Raw genomic sequence first — 25,790 nt, forward strand, 5'->3', positions numbered from 1 at the left:
ATGTGTATGTGGGGGGCAGGCACCACTATGTGTATGTGGGGGGCAGGCTCCACTATGTGTATGGGGGGGCAGGCACCACTATGTGTATGTGGGGGGCAGGCACCACTATGTGTATGTGGGGGGCAGGCACCACTATGTGTATGTGGGGGGCAGGCACCACTATGTGTATGGGGGAGGGGCAGGCTCCACTATGAGTATGGGGGGGGGGCAGGCTCCACTATGAGTATGGGGGGGGCAGGCTCCACTATGTGTATGGGGAGGGGCAGGCTCCACTATGTGTATGTGGGGGGGGCAGGCACCACTATGTGTATGTGGGGGGGGCAGACTCCACTATGTGTATGTGGGGGGGGCAGGCACCACTATGTGTATGTGGGGGGGGCAGGCACCATTTTGTGTATGGGGGGGCAGGCACCACTATGTGTATGTGGGGGGGCAGGCTCCACTATGTGTATGGGGGGGGCAGGCTCCACTATGTGTATGGGGGGGGGCAGGCACCACTATGTGTATGGGGGGGGTCAGGCACCACTATGTGTATGTGGGGCGCAGGCACCACTATGTGTATGTGTGGGGGCAGGCACCACTATGTGTATGTGGGGGGCAGGCACCACTATGTGTATGTGGGGGGCAGGCACCACTATGTGTATGTGGGGGGCAGGCACCACTATGTGTATGTGGGGGGCAGGCACCACTATGTGTATGTGGGGGGCAGGCACCACTATGTGTATGTGGGGGGCAGGCACCACTATGTGTATGGGGGGGCAGGCACCACTATGTGTATGTGGGGGGCAGGCACCACTATGTGTATGGGGGGGGCAGGCACCACTATGTGTATGGGGGGGGGCAGGCACCACTATGTGTATGTGGGGGGCAGGCACCACTATGTGTATGTGGGGGGCAGGCACCACTATGTGTATGTGGGGGGGGGGGGTCACTAATGCAGGAAGGTTGTCGTTGCACTGCAAGCAAAACCAAAATCCCACAGAGTGCTTACAGCCCCCCCTGTCCCTTAGGACTCTCCACTCCAGTATATACACAATATGTGAGTCAGAGCTACCCTTCTGATGCCGGGGTCCCAAGCTAAATGCCCTCTATACCCCGAATCTAGGAGCCACCCCTACTTACATGCTCCCTTCCGAGGGCATTACCCACAGCCGAGCCGGCCAGTACAGCACATCCGCACAGAGGCGGCAGTACAGCCCCTCGCCATTCCCCGCCTCACTGTAGGAGGAGGAGCAGTACATCCAGGCGTAGACACCGACCCACAGACAGGCACCGCCCCGGAGAGCAGAAATCGGGCTGGCAATATTGAGGAAGACCGGGGAGCAGGAGCTGGGAGCCAGGCCGAAGGCTGCCCGACAGAGCCACAGGACACACCAGGTGCCCGAACACTCCAGATCCCCTTACCTAGCGAACCCCATGTCCCCATGCCCTAAAGGCTTCAACCTGCGCTGTGCGCCTCTTGTTGGACTACAGCTCCCAGGATCTCCCCTAGGGAGTAGTATTTATACGGAGAGCTGTTTGTCACAAATCCATGTATTAATGTAGATGTGTATTGCGTTACTTGTTCCTCCAGTGCCCCCCTAACAGCCCCACCCCCGCTAGTCACTAACTTTTCCGTGTCCTCTATTTGCCCCCTCATCCCCAATCGCCTCCCCTTACTAAGAACTGCCCCTTTGCCTTGTGCAGTTGGTCCTTCTTCCATCCCTAGCCTGACATTGCCTTTTATAGTGCCCTGCGGTGCCAGGCTGCATTGTGCCCAGCAGCCTCCTTTACTTTTCCTGTTATGTTATCTCTTTCCTACCTTTACTGTAATGCCTCCCCACACAGCCTGGCACTGGCACAGAATAGAGGCACAAGTATTACAGCAGCTGGGGAGTTATATGCAACATTGGAGAGACTGGTATCCTATGTCTGTTTGTTCCTATTCCTCTGCACCAATGGCCCTTTTCTTTAATTTGCCAATCACTTCTATTGCCCATGTATCTTTTTCAATTATATTGCCATTATTTTACAGTATTCCTTTAGCATGGCACAACCCAGTGGTATCCTTCACTTTGTATCAGGAATAACCAATATAATATAATATAATATAATAACCAATATATGAGTTTCCAACTGGAAGGGAGTTTGTGCTCTCTTCATTTGCTGGGATTGCAGGGAAATGTAGTTCACTAATAGCTGTATGTAAAATTCCATGTTTTAAGTTTTTTCTTCTTTTGTACCAGAATTATGTCGGCCTCACGGAATCTACAGCAGTGGTGCTCCCGGCAGTGTGAGGGTTACCCTGGCATTCTGATCTATGACCTCAGCTCATCTTTTCGGGATGGACTGGCCTTCTGCGCTCTCATTCACCGCCATCGGCCTGATCTCATGTGAGTAAAAAGAACTAACAATTCATTGTGAAAGGGGCATAATATAATATTTTCGCCAGTCACCAGTCAGGTTGTGGGATGTTTCTAAATAGAATGCACCATGATCGTGTGAAACACTGGGGTCATGTTCATAGGACTGGTGAGGGATTGTTGCCTGCAAATACAGTACCTGTGCCCATGGATGTAAAGCTACATAGAACATCTGCACTGCGCACAGGTTTTGCACTTGGGGTGTAACTAAGTTCTGTCCATATTTCATTCCTGAAAAAGGCCTTCTTTGGCTGCACATTTAGGAATTATGTTCCAGCTATTATTTCATTAACATAGGTGCAAACAGATACAGTTTGTTCCTAGCCTTAAGCCACAGTCATCCTATATTAAATTATCATCTTGTTAGAATAGCTGTCCACTGTGTGTAAATTATATGTATATTAGACTAGAAGGTGAGCGTTAAGTTCACACCTACCCCCTAAGGCTGCTGGCTTTGTTCTGACTAATAGGTTATTACTATTGTCCTTTTTTATCTGACCCCTTGCCCCTCTATGTGTGTGTTTACAACCCACCCAAGCCCCAGTGGGAAGTTGCTGACATCTTTTGACCAGGGATGACATTGGCAAATGGGAATCACCAGCTGTGGCAGGCAGATTGGGCAGGGCTGTGTCAGAAGCCCTACACTGCACAGATTTCTCAAAAATCCTTTACAGTTCTCTAGGAAATGTGGGAAATAGTTAGCATTCCCTTATTGTTGAATTATGTCAATGGTTAGGGATTATGGGTGTTTGAGTTTTTCAGTACCTGCAATTTCTGACAGTCGCCTGTCATTATTCTACATGGTTTCCCCAAAGAATAAAACCACAATGCACGTATCTCGACAAATAAGCAAATCTTTGCCCAGTTTGTTGAGTCAAATTAGGCCAGTGATCAGATCACATTTGGGCCATGTCCGGATATCCTAACTTGAAAGGATTTTGTAGATAACCTAATAAATACCTGTCTGAACCCAAGTCAAATATTGGTTGAGCCGTCATTTATGCACTATAAGCCTATAAGCTGCCAACTTGATCAGGATTCTATGTTTTTCTCCCACATTTAAAAAACAAGCTTCTTTAGGCTAAAGTCAGACATGGTGTTTTCTCTACCAGTCAAAGGGTCAGTTAACTATTCACACATTTTGCCCAGAAAACAGTCATGTTTATAGTGACAAGTAGATTCCATTGAATTTAATGGCATGGCGTTATTGATATAATTGCCCCCTGCCAATGGAGAAAAATCCTCCCAAATGAAAAAATTCCATGTCTGACATTAACCATGAAAATATAACATGTTTTGGAGTGTGGGAAGAAATTGGAGTCCTCTGAGGAAACCCACAGTTACATAGGAAAAACAAGCTCCTTGCACAGCTCAGGTCAGGACTAAACTCAGGACCCCAGTACTGCCAAGCTGCAGTGCCAACCACGGAGTCATTGTGCCATCCCAGTTCTCTTTATAGGCTGCGCGCTCATTTTCCCTGCCTATAAATAGGAATTTCTTACTGTCAAGCAGTTTCATTCCTCCGCCTGAAAATCTGATTCATGCTCACAAGGATATGTGGCAATAACAATTGCAATGCTGTCACTACTGTGCCGAAATCAAACATTTCTCCTTTATGAGTTAATCTCTTACAGAAGTTGTACTCTGATTACAGTAGCATATCAGTGAAATGTATTTGAGGCAGCACAATACAGTAAGGGAACTGCGCTCCCTCCAGTCTTTGTGTGATGCGGAATGTAGAGCAGCTGCTGCAATACCCACCTGTTAGCAGCGAGACCCATTTTATGCTCATTTATAATAAAGGATGGTTTTGTGTTCTGTACAAAGCCTCTGTATTGTAGTGAGACTGTTTCAGACTTTGGCTCTGGGTACACACTTACCGGTACTTGCTACTCGCCCCCCTTTCCCACAATTAATACTGCCTCTCTCCATTCTATTCTCAGAGACTTTGATTCTCTTTCTAAAGAAAATGTCTTCGAGAACAACCGCCTGGTAAGTTATGGCATCCTGGCATGAAGGGCTGTTTGGGACTGACCTGGCTGACTGACTGTGACCCATATTTCAGGTTTCAGATATGGGACTGACTACTGCCTAGTCTCATTTTAAATAATTTATTGTCTTTAAACACCTAATGTAAGTGTGCACAGAACCCAGGATTGGGTTTGCAAACTGTCCGAATTCTACCTCTTTTGGCAAGTTTCGTGCAATTGCAATTTACATCTTTTGCAAGATATGGGTGAATCCTTTTGTCAGCCAAACCGGTTGCATGTGATATTGAAGTTGTGTGAAGGCAGCACATTTGTTCACAGATAATATTTTGTTGCTACTCACTGAGGCACTGTGCTTGTACTCAGATTCAAATTGGAATTAGTCCAAAAATAATGGATTTGATGCACCCATATCCCAATGATGCCCCTGTTAAAGTTTGGTCACGACTTCTAACAAAGCTAAACATATAGTAAATAATGTACCCCTCTTGTAAAATATAAGGATATTGTATGCCACTATAACTGATGACATCAATAAATAGAATATTCATGGCTGATGTGTATTATATTAAAATATCATATATGAATATATTGTCATCCTTCTATAGGCAAAACGAAATGTGGAGTAGCAAATAAATGTATTTCCCTCATATAGACTGCAGAGGCATCTAGGTGAACAAATAAATATTCACCAGAATTGTCTTTGGCTTTCAGGCTCCGATGCCCATTGCTTGTGGCCTGACAGTTTGGGAGCCTTACTTTTTTTTTATTTTTTATACCTGGACTTTTTGTAGGTGTGACTTTGATGGCCACTCCCACTTGTTTTTAGCTATTTCTTTTGCATTAATCCATGATGATTTTGATACTTCTGTTCAGTAAAAAGGATTGCTATTTGACCCTTCAGTTTTTATGGAGTACCCCATAACTGGAGAACCATCAGTCCAATGTGATTCTCAGGATTGTACTCAGGGATTATTTGTATGACATTATTATTTTTAAAATCCAGCCCTTAAAGATGTGTTTTGATTGGGTTTGAATCACCACAGTTTCACTATATTGCATATTTGTAAGCATAAATGATCATGTTGTTATTTATTTCCCAGAATTCCTGCTGTATTGCATATGGATGCTCTGGAGGTTTGATTACTATTTGTGCTGTCCATAGTACTGTACTTAGTATATTCTCCCTAGAACTAGCAGAGATCGTGAGGTTTTCTAAACTTTAAGTACTCGGAGGAATCCACTTTAGCTTGAATATAATATATACACATACACATGTAAATTTCAGACGTAAATAGAATATTTTATTGTCCCTTTAACACTAAGAGATGCACACAATCCCTGCATTATTTTAGCATTTCATTCGCAGATAATGCATATTTGTTGAATGTGCACAAATTTCACAGGGCAAATTAGGATTTTAAATGTATTTGACATCCAGACAAACCATGTGTGGGTGATTCGGTATTCAGCAAAACCCCAAAATGAAGGACCTTGTTAACTTCTGCAAAATTAATTTATTGTGTATAACATCACAGATGCAAGCGTAAAGCGAAAACATAAAATAGCAAGCATATTTCGAATTCTTCCTTTGAAGTGGAGAGTCAGCGCTTGCTTGTGGTGCAGTAACATGACTGATGGCTTCCATAACTATTAACTATACCATTGCACGAGGAGAGATGCATGTGTGCATACCACAATTAGTTATAGCTTAGACTGATATTTTAAAATTAAATCAATACTACCTAGCAATTAAGCCATTTCTTGTGCTGTAGCTATATATATATATATATATATATATATTGTCTACGTATGAATTGTAGTTTGCTGTCTTGTTATTAATATGGCTAAAACTGATGCCTAAATAAAAATGCAACAAGAAGGTTGTGCTCACTGGAGCTTACAGGGGATTAGAAAACATGAAATGTAATCACTTGACTGGATCAGTTGTCTTTTGAGGATAAGGGGAACATTCCCATTCACTGAGTTTATGGGCAGGGATCAAAAGGTAGTTAGTTAATCTGGCTGCACTGGAGGCTGAGTACTGAGTGGCCGTGGTAGATAATATACAATTTCATTACACAAATGTGTGCCAAAATCAACTTCACAAATATCCTATTTGTTGTGCTTTAATAAGGGAAATGGCTTGTCGGATGTATTGATTGCTTTTACTTATTCTAGATCCTAGAAGATCAGCAGTGTTTCCAATTAATGATACTGAGATGGAGCTTGTGTCACACCATCGAAACACCTATTACACTTAAGCTGGCCATAAATCTAAGCTGCTGACACAGCCCCTCCAGACCAGTTTGGCATCTTATTGACTTACTGTGTATGGGATTAGAAAATCCTAATTGGGCAGTCCTCCACCAACAAGGTGTATAGTACATGACTAACCAGTGTAGGTGGCCTTTATTGGGCAAAGATCTGTTTGGTGACTTCTCCAAGCCTGCGGATCTTGCCATGTGTGCCCAGTTTTAGTGTTCCATTATTGGCAGCTACGATAAAATTTTCCCTCGTGGGTGGAACTATTTGTTAAAACTCAAAATTGCATTTTTTTCCTAGCGCAATAAAGCTTTCATTTTTGTTATACAGATATTGCACCCACCCTATTGTGTTGTAGCTGTGAATAAGCCCAAAAACAGCTCCAGTTAAACTTGACAAACCTCTTTCTAAAACTGGCTGCATTTAATATGCATGTACCGCATGACTGATGAGTATTCATTTGCATACCATACGGGTGCAGGGAAAAAACAGCAATCTGCGTGCGTCACATTTTGTTACTAGTGTGCCATGCAGCACATCAGTTTCATAGGTGTGCAGATGTGACAGTAACCCTATTGTTATTGTGTCCCCAGCATAGGCAGGAAATCTGGCAGCTGTTATAATATACAGACTTGTACACTAGGGCAGGGATTCCCAACCTTACTCATGAGCCAAGCTCAGATGAAAAATGTGTTGGTGAGCCATACAATCATGAGAAAAAATTCTTATGGGATGCCAACTTAGGACTGTGATTGGCTATTTGGTAGCCCCATGTAATGGTGAGACACATGGAGCTACTAGTAGCAGCTACTTGTCGTGGCTACTAAAATATATATTGCTGATCATTTACTGATAATTATCTCTACGTGTGCTTTAGCAGATCCAATTCTCAGTATTGTCTATGGCTGGGTTTAGTAGCAAAAAAGTAGCTGAAAAAGTAGCTGCTACTAGTAGCTCTGTGTGTCTTCACTCTTAACTGCTGGCCTGCAGGAAGCTCTGCAGGAAACTGTGTCTCTGTACTTTCAAATCCTGCCTTCAAGCCAGAAATTTAAAAATGGGCACCTGCTTTAAGGCCATTGGGAGCAACATCAAATGGGGTGGGGAGCAACATGTTAGGGCAGTGGTACACGGGGAGATTGGTGGCCCCGCAACAAATCTTCGTTTGTTGCGGGCGAATAACCTCCCCGCAATGCCCCCCAACCACCTAGAATGTAAATCGCCGGTGGGATGGCATACACGTCGCTGCGGTATCCCGCAGTCGCCCGAAGTTTCCGCTCAAGACAGCTTTGGGAGACTGCAGGACATTGCAGCGACGTGTATGCCATCCTACAACAGGGCGACTAATCTCCCCATGTACCACTGCCCTTACTGACGAGCCACTAGTTGTACTAGACAGATGAAAACTTATTAGAGTTAGTAATGTTTGTGTATCAGCCCCAGCATGTTGCTAGAGGGTTTTGTAGGGTTAATGACTTAAATTGCACATTGAGTTGAAGTAAGACACTGGTGATCTCATAGACATGTGAGAACAGGTTTTGGGGTTTGGCAGATGCTGGGGTGTGCCTGCAGATTGCAGGTATGTGAATAAGATAAAGTCACCAGACGGGATGCACACTGTGTATAGCATCCCTTGTGTCTACGTGTACAGTTCTGCCCCAAACTGCTACATAAAGCACTTTAAAATATATATGGTCAAAAGCAGCTTTTTTATCTGTTCAAGCTACCCTTTCAGATTTAACATTTTGGTCAGGCCCCCTTAGCTCATACCAAGTTATAGACATATAAACACTTGCTCTATTAGCAATTCAGCCATAGTCACATTAACATAAAGTGCAACTAGTAATTGTTCCCCACAGATCTCACCTAGACAAAACTTCAGGCTGAGAAGCAGGGGAGGCAAAAATCACTTGCCTAAAATGTTATATCTCTTTTCTGGGTCCCTGCAAGAAGGGTAGCCCTCGTTTTCTTTAGCTATGACCTGCAAGAGATTAATAAAAGAGATTAATATAGGACTAATAAAAGGGCTAACTTGGCCAGCTAGGATATTATTTTTAGTTTTTCCCAGCTGCTCTCTTACTGGCCTTTCCATGTCTCCCCAAATACTGCACAAACTGCAGAGCTTTATTGGCTAAATTATACCAAGTAACTATGTAGCTATGATTTAAAGGAACCCTTATGGCAAGAAATGCTTTATATTATATACCACTTTCTGGATAACAATTTTCCAGATACCGTAACTGATCCCATACCTGTACTAAACTTACTGTACCAACCCAGTGGTTCAGCAGCCCTATAATAGTAATGATACATGCCTTCAGTGTTGTACACAGGAGCTCCCCAACTTGTGATCCTGACAAGTATATATATATATATATATATATATATATATATATATATATAATACACCAATAGGTCCGCACTCCCTTTAATTAATCCTTTAGGCAAAATGAGCGGGTGCTACATAGAGTTGTACCTTGTATGTTTCTCCAAAAGTTATGTGCACTCCAGCGTAGATCAATTAGCTTTATTAATAACTTACATCATAGCTCAAACATCAACGTTTCGGTCCGTGTCTAGGACCTTGTTCACGATGTCAAACCCCACTATATATACACATACATACACATACATACACACACACAATATATCTCAGTAACTGCCAGCAGCACAGAGCATGTGCAGGGAATCAGCAGAAAAGAAGATGGGGAGCTACTGGGGCATCTTTGGGGGCACAGGGCTGTGGTGAATTTGGGCTGGTACAGGAGCCCAAAATATAAGGTGTAAAATCTCCAGCATAGTTCTTTGTGGAGCTATAATTTTCCTTTAGGGTAAGAACACACAGGATGTTTTGTTTCCATGTTAAATCACCTCCAGCAAAGGGCAACAGATTGATCAAAAATCCCTTTGCATGGTTGTTGCAAAAATCTCTGTGTCTAAACCAATTGCATTGCATAATTGCCAGAAAATGCTGCCTTTAGCAAAATGTCCTGTGTGTTCTTACCCTTAAATGGACTCCAGACTTCTTATTACAACAAGCAGCTGAGTGTTGTGCTTAGAGCGGCCAAAGCTTTAATCAAGAAAAGCTACAAATCTGAGTCACTACCATCGCTCGCATCAGCCAGGGATGGGGGGGGGGGGGGACTTTTTAAAACTGTTGCCCTCCTAGTACTTTATTGGAAGTTCCATTGTGTGGAGTGTGTTCCATTATCTTCAGCAGAGATCACCAACAGCCTTGTGACCTTGTTTCAAGTTTCCACCGTCCTCTGTATGCTTCAGTGAGCAGGGCCCTATTCCTTATTTCTGGCTATTTATGTCCTTTTGTCAGTTTCACTGCTCAGCAAACGCTGACGCTTTATTATATTACCTCAGTCACCATATGAACAGGCTAAGAAGCCAAGCTGTGATATATATATATAATATATTTATATGTATGCTGTGTCACTGCTACAACATTTGGCTACTGAATTTACCCTGTCTGTTTTGTTTCATATAATGGCTGCTAATCCTGGCTTTCACTTCTAATTTTGGAACTGCCTTTCACCGCTACACTGACCAATATTATGGTTCTGCCTTCCCTTGGGCTTGGCCATTATTGTTGCGGCACTGTACCTCATTAATAAGCCATGGGCCAGTAAGACATGGACAAGCAGGTTATATTAGTGTGCTTAAAGATTTGTCATAGGGAAAGTTATACAAACAAATATCTGGTAACGTTTGGAATGTGCGTTTCACCTGTCTTTGTATGTGATACATATATTTATGTATATACACAGTCATGTTACTGTAATGCAAGAGGGCACTTATTCGATTGAATTTTTAATATAAGTATTGTTTTAATTCTGTAGGTTTTTTGTTGTATACCAAAACTCATTTGACACTACTAACATCCTCTCTGGTGCTATATTCATGAGAGAGGCATATAGTCATTACCTTCCTTTCACATTGCCGTGCCCAGTGGCATAACTACAGAGGAAACAGACCCTGCAGCTTCCAGGGGGGCCACAAGGGTGGTCCCATATAAAGGGGTGCCCTGCATGTTTTGCAGAAGACATGAGATTTCATGTGGGGGGCAAGAATGTAAATCGCCGGTGGGATGGCATACGCGTTGCTTCGTTTTCCCAAAGCCTTCTGAAGTTGCCTCTCAAGGAAACTTTGCATGACTTCAGGAAAACGAAGCAAAGCGGTAACAAAGATCTCCTCGTGTGCCACTGCCCTTAAGGACGGATACCTCAGGCAAATTCCTGCTGCTTTAAGTCTTTCAGTACTGGTGCTAAGGAAGTGAGATTTTAAAAAGTTTAAAAAATTAAGAGGCAAATCTGTTGTGTGAGTGTATGTGTGTGTGTATATATATTGTTATTTCCTGATACTTTATTTTCCATTGCTTCTGTGTAAGAGTTTTCTTTCACTGTCAGTCATGCCCTGCATGTTGCCACAGTCTCAGGTCTGCTCGTGATCGTCTTGTCAAACCTCATTCTCGTCCAAGACTAATTGAAGTGTTCTAATTCTTTTACACAGTGCCAAAATGGGCTGTGTTCTAATGTTATTATGGTCATGGCCAGCTGAAGGTTATAATTATGGAATACTCCAGGCATATCATTAGCAGGAAAAACAGCCTTAGTGTGGTCATGGCCTGTACAGAGCAATACTCTGCAACACAACCAGCATAGGTATTCCCCTTACTAAGCACAGTTTAACTAGAAAATGTTAGGGTATTTTGACCTAATGAGGGGTTAGTAACAGCTCCAATCCTTAATAGTGAAAGCATACCCTGTCTATAATATATGGTTTAATGATTGTTGGGCATTATTCACCTAAAACCTTCCCACATTTAGTTCAGTGCTCTTGTGTTCTTAGGCTTTTGAAGTGGCTGAACGGGAACTGGGTATTCCAGCTTTGCTTGATCCAGAGGACATGGTGTCCATGAAAGTGCCTGATCGACTGAGCATCATGACGTACTTATCCCAGTATTATAACCACTTCCGGAATTCTAGTCCAGGTGAGCATAGTGCAAGAGGAAAGGCCATTACGTTCTACATGATCCAAACTGACCCCCAACTTTTTAACTCTTTTCACAGTGGGAAAGCCTCAGCTGAAAGAAACCTCTGAGTCCCCCAGCAAAGAGCCCAGTGGAGGTTCCTTACCTCAGGTAGGCTGGAAGCTGTTTCTCTTTGGACAGAAATGTGCTTTTACCTATAGCACGTGATGAGTCATAGTGGCTCATTTATAAGCATTGGGCACCTTTGCACCTAGGCAGTAACCTATGGCAACCAATGAAATTTTGGTTTTCACTGCTAAACCTGTAGATTGTAAGCTCTTTTGGGCAGGGCTCTCTTCACCTCTTGTATCGGTTATTGATTGCTTTATATATTACTCTGTATGTCCAATGTGTGAAACCCACTTATTGTACAATGCTGCGGAATATGTTGGCACTTTATAAATAAATGTTAATAATAGTAAGAAACCTGCAGCTGACTGAAAAAAAAACACGCATTGGTTTCCATGGGTTACTGCTCATGTGCAAGTTTGTCCTGTGAATCGGGGGTAGGCAGAAGAGGTATGTGCCTAAGATGCAATAGAAGAGGGTTCTAGGCACATACCTTAGCTACCTGCCTACCTTTAGTTCCAGCTGGCTGAGAGAGGAGCTATGTTGCACCTCCATTCTGCATTACATCACACACCCTCCCCTCATAAACTCTGCTCCCCACCCACTCCTCACCTCACTGTGGCAGGTGGGTGATTAAGGCAAGGAATTGTGCCTTGGGCACACCTTACAGTTAGCCCGGTACTGCCATAGACTACTAAGGGCAAAGCCCTTCATCATTTGTTTTCTTTTTTATCTTTATTTAGGGAAGCCCAAATGCCCAGACCTCTTTGATCCGTAGCTCAATAAGCAGCACCTGTGCTCTGTGCCAGCAGCATGTACACCTAGTGCAGAGATACCTGGTAGAGGGGAAGCTTTATCACCGCCAGTGCTTCAGGTTTGTTCATGTTTAAAATATCACTTTGCTTGTTTTTTTCATTTACCTGCAATTCTACTAGTTAATGTACTGCATCCTGTTTCACTTTCTCACAGATGTAAAGAATGCTCAAGTACCCTAGTTCCAGGAGCCTACCGCCCAGGCACTGATGCCGGCACTCTGGTTTGCACTCACCACTGCCACCGGCCACCAACCAGCAGCCCTGAATCTGAAGAAGATGGCACTAAGCAAAAAGCAGTTCAGACCCCTCCCAAACCATTTGTGCCAGAAAAACCTGCCTCCTCCAATAAACCTCCAACAGAATTGCATCCTGATCCCTTTCCTAACATGCGACCAGTACCAGCTCCAAGAAGAACAAGTGATGTGGCCCCTCAGCCTCTGCCACGCTCCCGTGCAGCAGCAGAATCAAGCCCAGTGAGGCCTACATCTCTAATAAATGGTGAGGAGATAACAAATCATAAGGGGGAATGGTTATCCAAACAATTACTGACATTCATTGTGCTTATGCAGGCGAACAACAGTCTCCCGCTCCACCAATACCCAAACCAAGAAGCAGACAGAGATCCTCAGAAAGGTAAGTGTGCACATACACTCGGTAGAAAGTTAACACAGTTGCCACCAGAAAATCCACTGGGCGAGGAGAGTTTCTTCTAAGCACTGCTTTCCCAGGGCAGCCCTGCGCGAATCTATACGTAGAACATCTTGATTTCTCTTCTGCTCATGTGCCTAGCTTCAGCAGGTGCAGGGGATGTCTGTCAAAGTTAAAAATGAGGACAGCTTGCTGTGCTCAAATAAAAGTACCCTGGACTGGTAAGTATTTTAGTAAGAGGTGCACCACCCTACAGTAGCAGGTTAGCAATTAGAAGCACTAAGGGTGCAAAACAAATTAGCACCTCCCCAGTTATGTTTACTTTGCTTCCCCTACTACTACTATCTCTTGTAGTACAGGCTGTGACAAATGTAGGGGTGATCTACATCTGCTTTCGGTTTTTAGTGCCTCCTTCAGTTTCTGCTGCTGCCACCAATACTATTAGATGATGCCAACACCAACTAAGCCTTGCTTCCATGTTATTCTGATATAGGGTTAGCAATCAAGGCCTTGACTCACTGATTTTTGGAGAAAGGAAGGAAAATTTAATAAGAGAACAGTGACAGTCATTGGCACAGCAGAATCTGCAGTAGTTGAAAATGCCTCTAAAAGGAAGAACCCTGCAACAGAAAATTATTATATCACACATTATTTTGTACATTGTAGTTCTCTTTTTGCCAAAAACAAAGGAGAAATAATAATAGGTAATTAATGTAGCATAATTAATCTCACAATACTGTTGCAACAAATTGTTCTTTTTTTAATTTATCCCTTTCGTACAGGCTTAATCAGTGCTTTATTATTTTATTGAACAACTGAGCATGCCCACAAGCCAGGAATCAAAGCAAATTACCGAGGGGGGGGGGGGGGGCGAGTGGGTTACAGGAGGAGAAGGAATTCTAAGTGATTAAGGGGATGCTGCAGCCTTACTATGCAGGTATTGAAAGATTTCAAAGAGGCTGTTCAATGTTTACATTTTTGTGTGTGGGGTTTACATGCCTTTTTTAGCATAGTACAGTAACTGTAAGTAGCACATCCCAGATTTTGGCCAAAACTGTAGGGCATCTGTTATTCCTAGTAGGCAGAGTTCCAGGAAGTAAATGTTTACGAATGCCAGCTTCTCCTCTAAGAATCGCAATACTGCACCCCAGAACCTCTGAATTACCGAGCAAGACCAGAAAACCTAGAACAGAGATCCTGTCTCATCCTAACTTTTAGGACATCCAGTCACTGATTTTATTATATTTCAGGTTAGGGCAGTTCCAGAGCTTCATAAGTCATCTGCTTTACTTGGTGCTTTTTTTGTTTTGATGCTGTTTAGGGAGGATGAAGAAAAACAGAAAAAAAATCCTCCTTGGCTCTCTCTGGTTCCTGCGACAGAGCCCAAAAGGAGAGCTGCTCCCCCACCTCCACCACTGGCTCAAAAGCCGGAGTTAGGAGATGAGAAATCTCAGAAGTCTTTAAATGACACAGAAAAGCAAAGTCTCTCATCAAAGCCAACAGCCTACAATCCATTTGAAGATGAAGAAGAGGAAGCGGAAACAAGTTCTCTAAAACCAGGCCACCCATGGTATGGAATTACACCAACCAGCAGCCCCAAGAGTCGCAAAAGGCTAGCACCTAAAGCTCCCAATGCTTCACCTCTGGGTAAGCCAAAATAGCTTGTATTTACCCGCTTTATCTTGCTTATCTCGCTTAATCTAGATGTTGCTATGGGGTCAGAGGGTTCTCAGGCCAAAAACATGGATTAGAAGGTTTTTAGGCAGATAACTTCTTGTGCTAGCAATGTCAGGTAGTTCCCATTTAAGTTTATGAGAAATGCCATTGGTGGTTTTTGTCAGTTCTCCACTTGCTGAAACCCTCCCTTTGTGCCCATAGCTTAGGCTGGCATCAGTGGATTGGAAACAATTAAGTGTCTACATTGTAGAACATTACTGCCTGAAATGAGGCACAGAAGCTATATAAGCTAGCTGGGAGTTACCACAATCTTTCTTACCCTATGGATCTGTAACCAAAAATGGGTTCCCATACTGTTTAGGGTGTTTTGCCTTTAATACAGTATTTCTTCTGAAAGGAGGAAATAGCAAGCCAAATTAGGCGCAAACACTGATTGTACACCACATTTTAGGTTGCAAATCTGATTCTGGGCCTTAGAATTGAACATAGAATACACAATTATGTACACAGAATTTGAAACGTTTATTGTAGAGCTTTCTTCCATAATCTTTAAAAAATGCAACCTCCTTGTTACAGTGAAGAAATAGAACCTCTCTTGAAAATATATCCTGCCAGCAACAGATCATTGTTTTGTTATTGTTGTTGCCACGCCCTCCCTCCCTGTGTAACCAGAAGTTTGTTTATATGAAGGCTGTATAAACAAGCCTCTTCCTCTCACCAGCACCAACCTTTGTCTTTGTTTACACATGGATCAGTGTTTATTATACAGAGGGTTTTACTGTGAAAAGTAAACTGTGTGTCTTTTCCTCCTTTCACATGCCCTGCATAACTAGGAAGTGGAAAATAAAAGTACTTTCAGTTTCACTGAATGCAGCTTAGTGCAAGATATATCAAATACTGTTATTGCAGCTTTACAGCTATCTACTGAGACATGCTAGTGCTGGTATATTTACATAGACACTAGGTGGGCTACAACATAGTTTGCAGCAAGTCTATTTACCCATACCAACTTGATTGCTGTGGGTTACTAGACCATAGCGGGCACACTGTAACTTTTATTACATTTCTCCATAATTGCTTTAATGACTTTTATGTATGTTTCTTTTTTAGCTCATCATTCTAACCTAGTGTCAAGACTGTCTCACTCGGAGCCTCCCTCGGGCAGCCCTTCCCCAGCCCTAAGTACAGAGAGCCTTCCAACGGATGCTTCCACAAAGGGCCAGGATCCTGAGAGTGTTCCCAAAAGCTCATCTGAACCAACTATCCATTCTCCAAACAAGCCAGAACCTTCAGATAGAGATACTACTACCTACCTCAGCACTGGTGTCCCCAGTACTTCTACCAACACCAGCCTTTCTTCCTCTAGCGAATTAGCTAATACTAATGAAGCACAAGAAAGCCCATCCCCAGAAATGCCTCTTAGTCCAAGCCGACCTGCCCCTCAAGTACCTACCATCTCCATTCCTAGCACAGTGGCATCAGACAGCACACCTCCAGAGAAAAAGCCTCTAGCAAAGGTGAGTGATAGGGCTGGTCTAGAATTTTTATTTTTTTTTATATATTCTTTATTTTGCTTTTCATAAGAAATGGGGGGGTACAGAAGGGAAGAGGGAGGGGGGGTTGGTCTAGAATAATTCAAATAAGTTTATGTAATATACCAAAAGCATCATTTGTGACACGGAGTTAGCATAATATCCAGACATGATTATTTGGCTATACACAGTGTGATAGTTGGCCATTGTTTTTTTAATTTTTTTTTTTTTTAAAAGATAGTTTAACCATCACACTGTATGACCTTTATTCTCCTATTTAAAGGAAAACTATACCCCCAGAATGTATACTTAACCAACAGATTATATTATAGGTTTTATATTATAGGTTTATATTATGATAAGTGACCTATTAAAGAATCTCGCCAAACTGGAATATATATATCGGTAAATATTGCCCTTTTACATCCTTTCCCTTGCTCCCTCACATGACACAGATCACAGATCACATGACATGAAAATAATGCAGCTCTAACAGAAAGTAGTGTGGAAGCAAAAGACAGAACTCTGTCCATTCATTGGCTGATGGGACCTAACATGTATGTGTGTGCCTTGGCTTGTTTGTGTGCACTGTGAATCCAATGATCCCAGGGGGCGGCCCTTAATTCTTAAAATGGCAGTTTTCTCTTTAGGATTACCCAATAGCACATACTACTAAAAAAGTATATTTTTATGAAAATGTTGTATTTAGATAAAGCAGGGTTTTACATATGAGCTTGTTTATGTAATATATTTTTATAGAGACTTACATTGTTTGGGGGTATAGTTTCCTGTAAGCAACTAAAATTTCTAAATGGAGTTTGTTGTTCAGTAGTGAGTATACATTTGGTAAATGACTTCATTGGCTTACAGGAGAGGTCTTTGGTTAACAGGAAATGGCAGGAACCATACGTCTAATGGGAACAGGCCTGAACAGGCAGTCAGCAGTTTCTGGCAAATGCCAGAGGGGCTGCTGTTTAGTGACATAGACAGTTACTGTTTATTGGGCTGGTATGGGTATCCCAGTCTGCGTGGCATGCTTCTGCTACAGTACTGGACAGATATCTTGGTATATTTCCATTGCAGCTAGGTATACAGGTGAAGGACATGCAAGTTGCAAGATCATAAACAGCTGCCATAGCTTCAGTTGCAGGGTGTTACTGCAGGAAATGGTTATTCACCTTTGAGTTAACCTTTAGTATGATGTAGAGAGTAATATTTTGAGACAATTTGCAAATGATCCTAATTTTTATATATACGTGGTTTTTTTTAATTATTTCACTTTTTCTACAGCAGCTCTCCAATTTCAGCAGCTATTTGATTGCAATGGTTTAAATTACCTTAGCAACCAGGGAGTGGTTTGAATGAGAGACTGATATATTTATAGGAGAGTATCTAAACAAAAAAAATAAGTAGTAAGTTGTAACAATAACAATAAAATTGTAGCCTCAGAGAGCAGTAGTGTTTTTGGCTGCTGGGGTCAGTGACCCCATTTGAACCTTGAAAGAGTCAGAAGAAGAGGGCAAATAATTCAGAAAGTATAAAACATAAATAATGAAGACTAATTAAAAAGTTTTCTTGGAATTGGCCTTTTTATAACATTAAAAGTTAACTTAAAGTTGAACCGCATCTTTAATTACAAACCTCACTAACTGTGGTAAAGCTTGAAGTATCCTGTGCAGGAGAACCATGATATACAGAAATGTTCATTATGGATTGCTGGGGTGGTACAGGTATGGGACCTGTAATCCAGAATGTGTGGGACCTGGGGTTTTCTGGATAAGGGGTCTTTCCATAATTTGGGTTTTCATACCTTAAGTCAGTTAAAAATCATTTACACCTTATATAAACCCAATAGGATTGTTTTGCCAATAAGGATTAATTATGTCTCTTTCTTAGTTAGGATTAAGTACAAGATATTGTTCTGTTATAAAGAAAAAGGGAATATTTTAAAAAATTTCAAATTATTTGCCTTAAATGGAGTCTATGGGAGATGGCCTTGCTGTAATAATGGGTTTCTGGATAATGGATCCCATACATGTATTGTTATTATTACGTTCTGCTCTTTCTTTCCAGCAAATTTGCAAACAGAATCCCTTTAATAGGAAATCCTCTCCTGCTACATCTCCCATCAACAAAAGGAACCAGAAAGGTCCAAAACCTTCCCGACCCCCTGCTCCAGGACATGGGTTCCCCCTTATAAAACGCAAGGTAAACCAGTCTAAGCCCTTCTTCGTGTTCTTTTCTTGTGTTTTGTTTACTGCGCAGTAAGAAGTCAGGACAGTATTGCTGGGCCCACATGACTTATTGATATCTGTTAAAGCAAAGCATGGCTCACACTATCTTGTTGTAAAATTCCCTGGAATCCATATGTGAGGCAAACAGCGTGACTGTGACCGTCAGGATTCTTCGGAATGCCAGTTGAATGAAATTAAGTTAAAGGGTTGTTATATAAACCCTACTTTTTATATGTAATGGTTGTCGGCCATGTTGTACTATATGCACAGGTAATTCTGTAGCAGTGCCTGCTCATGTATATATGCAAGTAGATAGAGAAGGAATATTCAGTGCACAAAGTAAGTGCTTTGAATTCTAATTCTGAATTATTACCCCATCAGTGCCACCCTTTATCTTTATTTGCTCTGTGGTTCACTGTATAAGAGAGACTTTGGGCACCATTGTGGTCACTAGACTTAACCCTCTGTGTGATAACCAAAAGTTCTCTAGTGGAAAGTGCTGACTTTTTCTGATTTTTCTTTATTCTTTAATTACTTGTCAGGTTCAGGCTGATGACTACATTCCGGAAGATGAGATTCAGATGGAGATGGAGACAATTGAGCTGCGCCTGGATGAGCTAGAAAGGCGTGGGGTGGAGCTGGAACACAGACTGCGCAAGTTGGAGAATGGTGAGAGAATAGACTGACTGATATTTGTAAAATGTTTAATTGGCCATACATGCAAATGCAGGAAAATTTTTAAAATGTGCGTGGGCTCAATTAATATTCCCCCAATTTTCATGTAGTAGTTGATCAGTTTAGAAACAGGTTAGAAAATTTCAGGAGGGTAACCATAATATTTGACCATGTATTGCCTATCTGACGATATCCTTGGGTGACCTACCATGTATTTCCAGGATATACCTTACATACGATTGTTGGCAATTATTAATTGTCAGAACAATGTCCGATTTGTTATTTTTAGGACTTTAATCCTACAATTTCTGAATGTTCGTTTTAGATCACATTATTAAATGTACGATCAATACCCAAAAGTTTGTTGTAAGATGGCTAAAATCTAAATATGTATGGCCACCTTTATTCTGAGTCAGCTGTGTGACTGCACTCTCTCTGTACAGAGTCAGATGAAGATAGTCTGCTGGTGGACTGGTTCAAGCTGATCCAAGAAAAACACACCCTGGTGCGCCGGGAGTCAGAGCTTGTGTACACGTAAGCAAGGCAGACTTCTCTTGTACCTTTAGTCTTATCCCACTGCTACTACTGAATATGCATTCAGGTTATGAAAACTTATAACTAAATACTGCTCTTTCTATATTAGGGTTTTGCTGTATAAGTGAATACTGTCAGGTAGACTATTGCCGTGCTTCCTAAAGGTTACTGAAACCACTAGTTAAATTCATCTGACCAGAAAGATGGCCTCTGGGTAGTTACCTTCAGTACAGAGAGGTTCTATATAGGCTTTTCCCCTGTAGTTTTTTGAAGAGTGGGTTACTGCTTCTGTGTCATTCTAGAACATCTTATATTTTTCTCCTTGATCTGGCAAACAAGAGGTACAAATCCATACTCCAGAGAATACCAATCTCCTGAGAATACATAGACATTTGTGCCAGGACGTTGGTATGTGTCTCCTGCAGCTACGTCTTGAACTTGTCTTTCCTGTCCTGCCTGTCTCTGCACTTGTGGTTAATGAGCTTTGTACACCATGTACACAGAAGACAGAGGCTCAGGTCTTACAGCCGCAAGCCTCAGAGGAATACTGATATACCAAACTGGTTCAGAGCTCTGTAATCTTGTCTGGCCATAGTTTATGCAGATGTGTTCAGCAGGTCCAGACTGGCAATCTGTGGATTTTGGCAAATGCCAGAGGGGCTGCTGTAAGATGCCATAGACCAGGGGTGCCCAAAAGGTAGATTGTGGTCTACCAGTAGATCACTTTAAAGTTTCTGGTAGACCTCGAGGCGGAATGCAGTGGGATGACATCCCACCACTTCTTCCCCCCCCCCCCCCCCCCCCCCCCCCCCCAGCATTCTGGAGCTTTTGAGTGCGGCAGCTCAAGCCACCCCTGCCATAGACAGTCACTATTTATAGAGCCTGTGGCCAATCCTGTTTGGCCAAACCTTGTACTGAACTGTACCAGTCCTGGTCAACAGTGCACACAGACACTGTACCCAGATATTAACAGACCAGAGCACTTTTTCTTGGGTTGCAGTGCTTATTTACTGTGGTGAGACACAGAGCAGAAACCCAATGGCAGGCAAAATTAATTGTTAAAGGAAGAGCCTGGGCATCTCTCCACCCCCAACTTTACTTCAAGGATTTCCTCTTGGGAAATGTTTGCATTGAAGGTTTATAGCAACACAGGTCAACTATTTGTCACTTTTGGGAAAAGCTTGATCTCCCTCTATGTATACTCAACCAAGTTTTTACAGTACCTCACTTTGTTGGTCTAATAAATGTGTACTTTTTTATGTGACCCATAAGTTCTCCTTTTTCCTACTGTCTCAAATGTATTTATGGTATGACCGGGGCTACCAGAGTATGTATTCTACATGGGGTAGGTGCATACATAAGTGTAGTACTGAGGGATGAATATCCCTCCATTTATTCCTCCCCACTGTATCTTCAGAGATGTGGGAACTGATGGGGAAATAGTACAACCAAGTGTATACATTATTACTGAGTGACCATGATCGAGATGGGCTTCAGTTTTCATTTAAGGGCTGTTATTGAACTCATTATACTGATGGTACCAGGTTTGCTGACTTCCTTTGCTGGCCCTGTTTAGTATTTACAGCAGTTGACTGCCATTTCTCAAGCACATTCTGTGTCTTCTTCCAGCACTAAACAACAGAGCCTGGAACAGCGTCAGGCTGATGTGGAGTATGAACTTCGCTGCTTACTGAATAAGCCAGGTAAATAAGGAGATTTCCTTTCTGGGGTGGGAAGAATGCAAAGCTGTGTGTTACTGTTTACATCAATGATTGCAAAGGCATTTATGGGAGCCAGGCTACACCTCATTGAAGTGTTTTACAGCTTGAGTATAGAATTGTACATGTCTGCTATACAAGTATTAATTTAATTAAAAGGGTATTAAAGTTACATGTGATATATATAAGGCTTTGGCATGGCTGAAGCCTGTATTAAACATACATAAAAAGCCTGAAACGGTTGATCACAGTTTCCAGCAGGTAAGGAGGTCACATACTCAACTGTCAAACAACTTCTTCCTAATTACCTGAATATTTGGAAACATCTGCATTTTTACAATGCATTCTGCTGCAAAGAAAACTCACTACTCTATGAGACTAAATATGTCTAAGAGAGAGTTTGTGTTGTGGGGGCTCCCCTGAAGGTTCTGGAGTTAAACAAAGAGGAATAAATCCTTGTCTGAGTTTACTGGTGAGACTTGTCTTTATAAAGGTCACTGTATATTAGTTTTGGCACCAGTACCTTGTGCTCATCATCCCCATGTCTGTTCTATAATGAAACAATTCTCTCATTTTCTTAATTCATTATGAAAGAGAAGAATGTTCCTCAGTAACATATATGTGTAGGTAGCTGGATTTCCAGCTCGACTCCATCCTTAATCCTTGTTCTTGGCTCTGCTCCCATAAACGTACTCTTATCCTCATGAACTTTTGTCACAGGAGGAAATCTCTTATGCACACAGCCTTCCTCCACTATAAATATCTTTTTCCTGATGTCCGTATGCTTGGCATTGTTAGTAGTAGAGGTTGCTTGGAGGACTTATGTGGGAAATATGTGGCCGACGGCTGTGGGAAAGGGCATATAGTATTTAAAATAAGCCAACTGGATTAGGGTTTTAGTTGCTAACCCTATAGGAATAGGGACATTTATCAGTTTGGATTATTTCTTTCTACATGTCTAACTTCAATTTAGTTGACCATATACTGTCTTTAATCACAGAAATGCCTGTGATTGGAGAGTGCCTCATGACAGGTGATGGTGGGTATTTGTCCTTTTTTAACCCCCTAACTAACCCATGGTTCTTTATTGACAGAAAAGGACTGGCTGGAAGAGGATAAGGAACGGGAACAAGTGCTAATGCAGGAGCTGGTCACACTAATTGAGCAGAGAAATGCTATTGTCAAGTGCTTGGATGAAGACAGACAGAGGTATAGAACCCACTGGCAGCTACAAGGGATAGTGTATTAGCAGCAGCTTTGGGACTAAAGGCTAAAACCGCTTAGGAATATTCATTGTGATCTTGTGATCACTTTTGATACAGCATAAAAGAAATGTTTTGCCCCCATCCCCCACAAGACTGGACACCTTTGCTGACAGCAAATGGTGAAAGTGAAATTCAGGTGCTTTAACTACAGCCCTTAGTGCATATTTTACTAATCCAGAGTATTGTTTCCTTTTCTATCTCACCTCTTTGAACTGTTTATGCAGGGAAAAAGAAGAGGACAAGATCATTGAAGCTATGATACTGAAGAAAGGTAAGGCACCCACTGTATGTTTGTTTAATCCTAGTGGGTAATATGAACTCATTTAATATGAACTCTCTTTAATGCAGCAGCTACTCCAAGTGGAATCTGTATAAAAGTTCAGTAAACTGCATTCTATTCATATGCAATTACCTATATTACCCCTTGCTATTTTTTCACATATTTTTTTTTCTCCTGCAGATTTTCATACAGATCCGCAAAAAAAAAAGAAAGGAAAATTTAAACCTATAAAAGTTCTTAAGCTTCTTTCTCCAAAGCAAGAGCCCAAAGTAAAAAGCCCTAAGGACAAAAACAAAGTGCAATCGGATGGGACCAAGAGGTAGACTGGACCACCATAGGATGATGGGTTGGATAAATGGTATCTGTGCACCATTCTTTTTGCCTTCTGCATTCACAGGCTGTGCACTCATTCTGTTCCAAAGCTAGCAGGTTAGCAGAGGAGCTTGAAGTTGCCACAGTTCATTTTGGAAAAGAACCTTTAGCTGGCAAACAATGTGAGCAGTTTAATGGCACTCATGTACTACTGTCGCAGCGGTGAATTGTATTGAACTGAAGTTAGAGGCCATCTCTGATTCTGTCCTGCTGCGCCTTGTGCAAAACCCATTTCTGGCCAAACAAAACACAGAAGCAAACTGTGCCAATCAGCATCTGAAATAATAAGTGATGGCACTTAGTCATGTATCTGTATGTAATTTATTGGCTTTTCCTACTGAGCATCTTCATTCTCAGCTACTCACATCTGATGCTTAATAATGCTGCTTGAAATACCATCTTTTTATATATTTTATACATTTTACTTTTACTCTGAGTGAGTGCCTGCATGAGAAATGGTCTGGGGACCATCATTTATAATGAAAAAATACAGCCTTAAGCCTTCACTGCATTTGTTTTGAAGAGAGACACTTTGAAAGGTTTAAAGCAGATTTCACCAAGGGTGACAGTTATTGCATTTTTTTCTGTTCACCTGTCTGGCCATATGTATGTGATATTGGTGTCAGTAATAGGGACAAGCCCAACATGATGCTGCCTGTCAGTATCCTATACGGCCAAATGTCAGATTGGGGCAATATAGAAAGTGAACAAGGCACTTCTGTAAATTATTACAATTCATGCAAATAAGTAGAAGAATCGATTATTTTATTGTCTGAGTAAGAGAGTAAATATCCAAAGCATTGTCTGCTCCGTCCCATACTAACACTTCATGTGGATTATAGCGTACTTCATGCACTTACAAAAAGAGCTGCTATTTACATTCTAGTTACAAATTGGAGCTGTGCAAAGCTGGCTATCCCAGCAACCTGTTTTATTTATGCCTCTTTATCCCACTAATTCCCCATAGCATTATCCAGTAGGCAATGGACAGTGCAATGATTCAAAGTCCTTTACTTGGAATAAGATAACCCTGGGTGTTTCCCCAGCATTGGTTAAAAATCCAAGGGAATCACCAAGCTGGCCCTCCCATTTGTTGCTACAGTGGCTACACAGACAGTTGGTGGACTGACAGTGCTACTGGCAATGCACCAGCAGGCAAAATGGACACGAGCCTTAAAGAGATTCTGACACCTCCAATTAAACTTTTTAAAAAATATATCATAACATTGTCTTTGCAAGCGAGTTATAATTTTGCCACAAAAATATTTATATATGTTTGTGCTTTAGAGGCTACAGTATAACTGACAGGCTGAGAAGGGACAGTCGGGTTGGCAAAACAGTCAGGTTTAGTAATTTCAAGTAACAATTACTTACAAATCAGCCACATCAGTGAAAAATGATGAACATGACCTATAGGTAACTTTTTATGTAGATTCGTATTTTGAAAAGTATTTTTTAGTGTCTGTATCACTTTAATGCAAAGGTCACCTGGAAGAATTATCTAACGGTATTTAGGAAGGAAGTGTCTCTTGCATGTCTGACCCCTTGGGGAGCACAAAATCCCAGTTTGGGCAACTAGCATAGCTACTAGCAAATCATTCCATTTACATTACCGTAGGCCGCTAATAGGTGTATTGTAAATTATAAAAGAAGGCACTAGTTCACTTATTTAAATTTAAGAGCTGACAAACAAGACTTGTAACCTTTAGTTGTCAATCTCTATACAAGTCACATGACATTAAGGGTTTGGATTTGGTTTGATTGAACACTAAGGATTCTTCTGAATCTTCCCAAAAAATACCAAATTTTGGATTTGCTGCATCCCTATGAATGTATTTTCTTTTTCTTAAAGATTTGTCACTTCCATTTAGTCAGTACAAAAAAAGATGTGTGTAACAAAGCAACAGTGCACATACCTGTCCAAACTCATAACAAAAGACAGACTCACTCTCTATAAAAAGACAGTACATTAATTATCATTTAATTTATCATTTTGACTACAGAATCTGTTTCAGTGCCTTGGCCTGAATGCTTCTAAAACAAAAATGGTTGTCAGACACTATTACTATTAGGAAGTGGGAGACAATTGTAAATCAGTTTACACCAGGCCTAAGAGTGACTGCACTAAGCTAGGTGCCATGTAAACTTGCTTCTGATTGGCTCATGCTGCACAGAGAAGATGGCATTGGAGCTGGGGTGGCTAGGGGTACTGGAGCAGATATGCATTAATATGAAAAAGACATTATAATTCTGTTTTGCAAAACTGTTAATTTGAAGGATT

At 41.7% G+C, this 25,790-nt stretch overlaps 1 protein-coding gene across 2 annotated transcripts; it reads left to right on the forward strand.

Annotated features, from left to right (window-relative positions):
• Positions 1–1,181: 1,181 nt before the first annotated feature.
• Positions 1,182–24,733, forward strand: micall1 (MICAL like 1). Of its 2 annotated transcripts, none has more exons than XM_002934234.5 (17): positions 1,182–1,377; positions 2,226–2,372; positions 4,346–4,394; positions 11,510–11,651; positions 11,731–11,801; positions 12,503–12,633; positions 12,729–13,072; positions 13,144–13,207; positions 14,544–14,869; positions 16,010–16,416; positions 18,505–18,639; positions 19,208–19,334; positions 19,784–19,874; positions 21,504–21,577; positions 22,687–22,801; positions 23,082–23,128; positions 23,318–24,733. In XM_002934234.5, the coding sequence occupies exons 2-17, from the start codon at positions 2,230–2,232 to the stop codon at positions 23,458–23,460; spliced, it is 2,409 nt and encodes an 802-aa protein (XP_002934280.2). In that variant the 5' UTR covers positions 1,182–1,377; positions 2,226–2,229; the 3' UTR covers positions 23,461–24,733. The 2 variants fall into 2 exon arrangements, with proteins under 2 accessions (XP_002934280.2, XP_031756945.1); XM_031901085.1 differs by lacking the exon at positions 1,182–1,377 and adding an exon at positions 1,705–1,900.
• Positions 24,734–25,790: the final 1,057 nt, after the last annotated feature.

The sequence above is a fragment of the Xenopus tropicalis genome, chromosome 4 (assembly GCF_000004195.4).
Source record: "Xenopus tropicalis strain Nigerian chromosome 4, UCB_Xtro_10.0, whole genome shotgun sequence".
NCBI lineage: Eukaryota > Metazoa > Chordata > Amphibia > Anura > Pipidae > Xenopus > Xenopus tropicalis.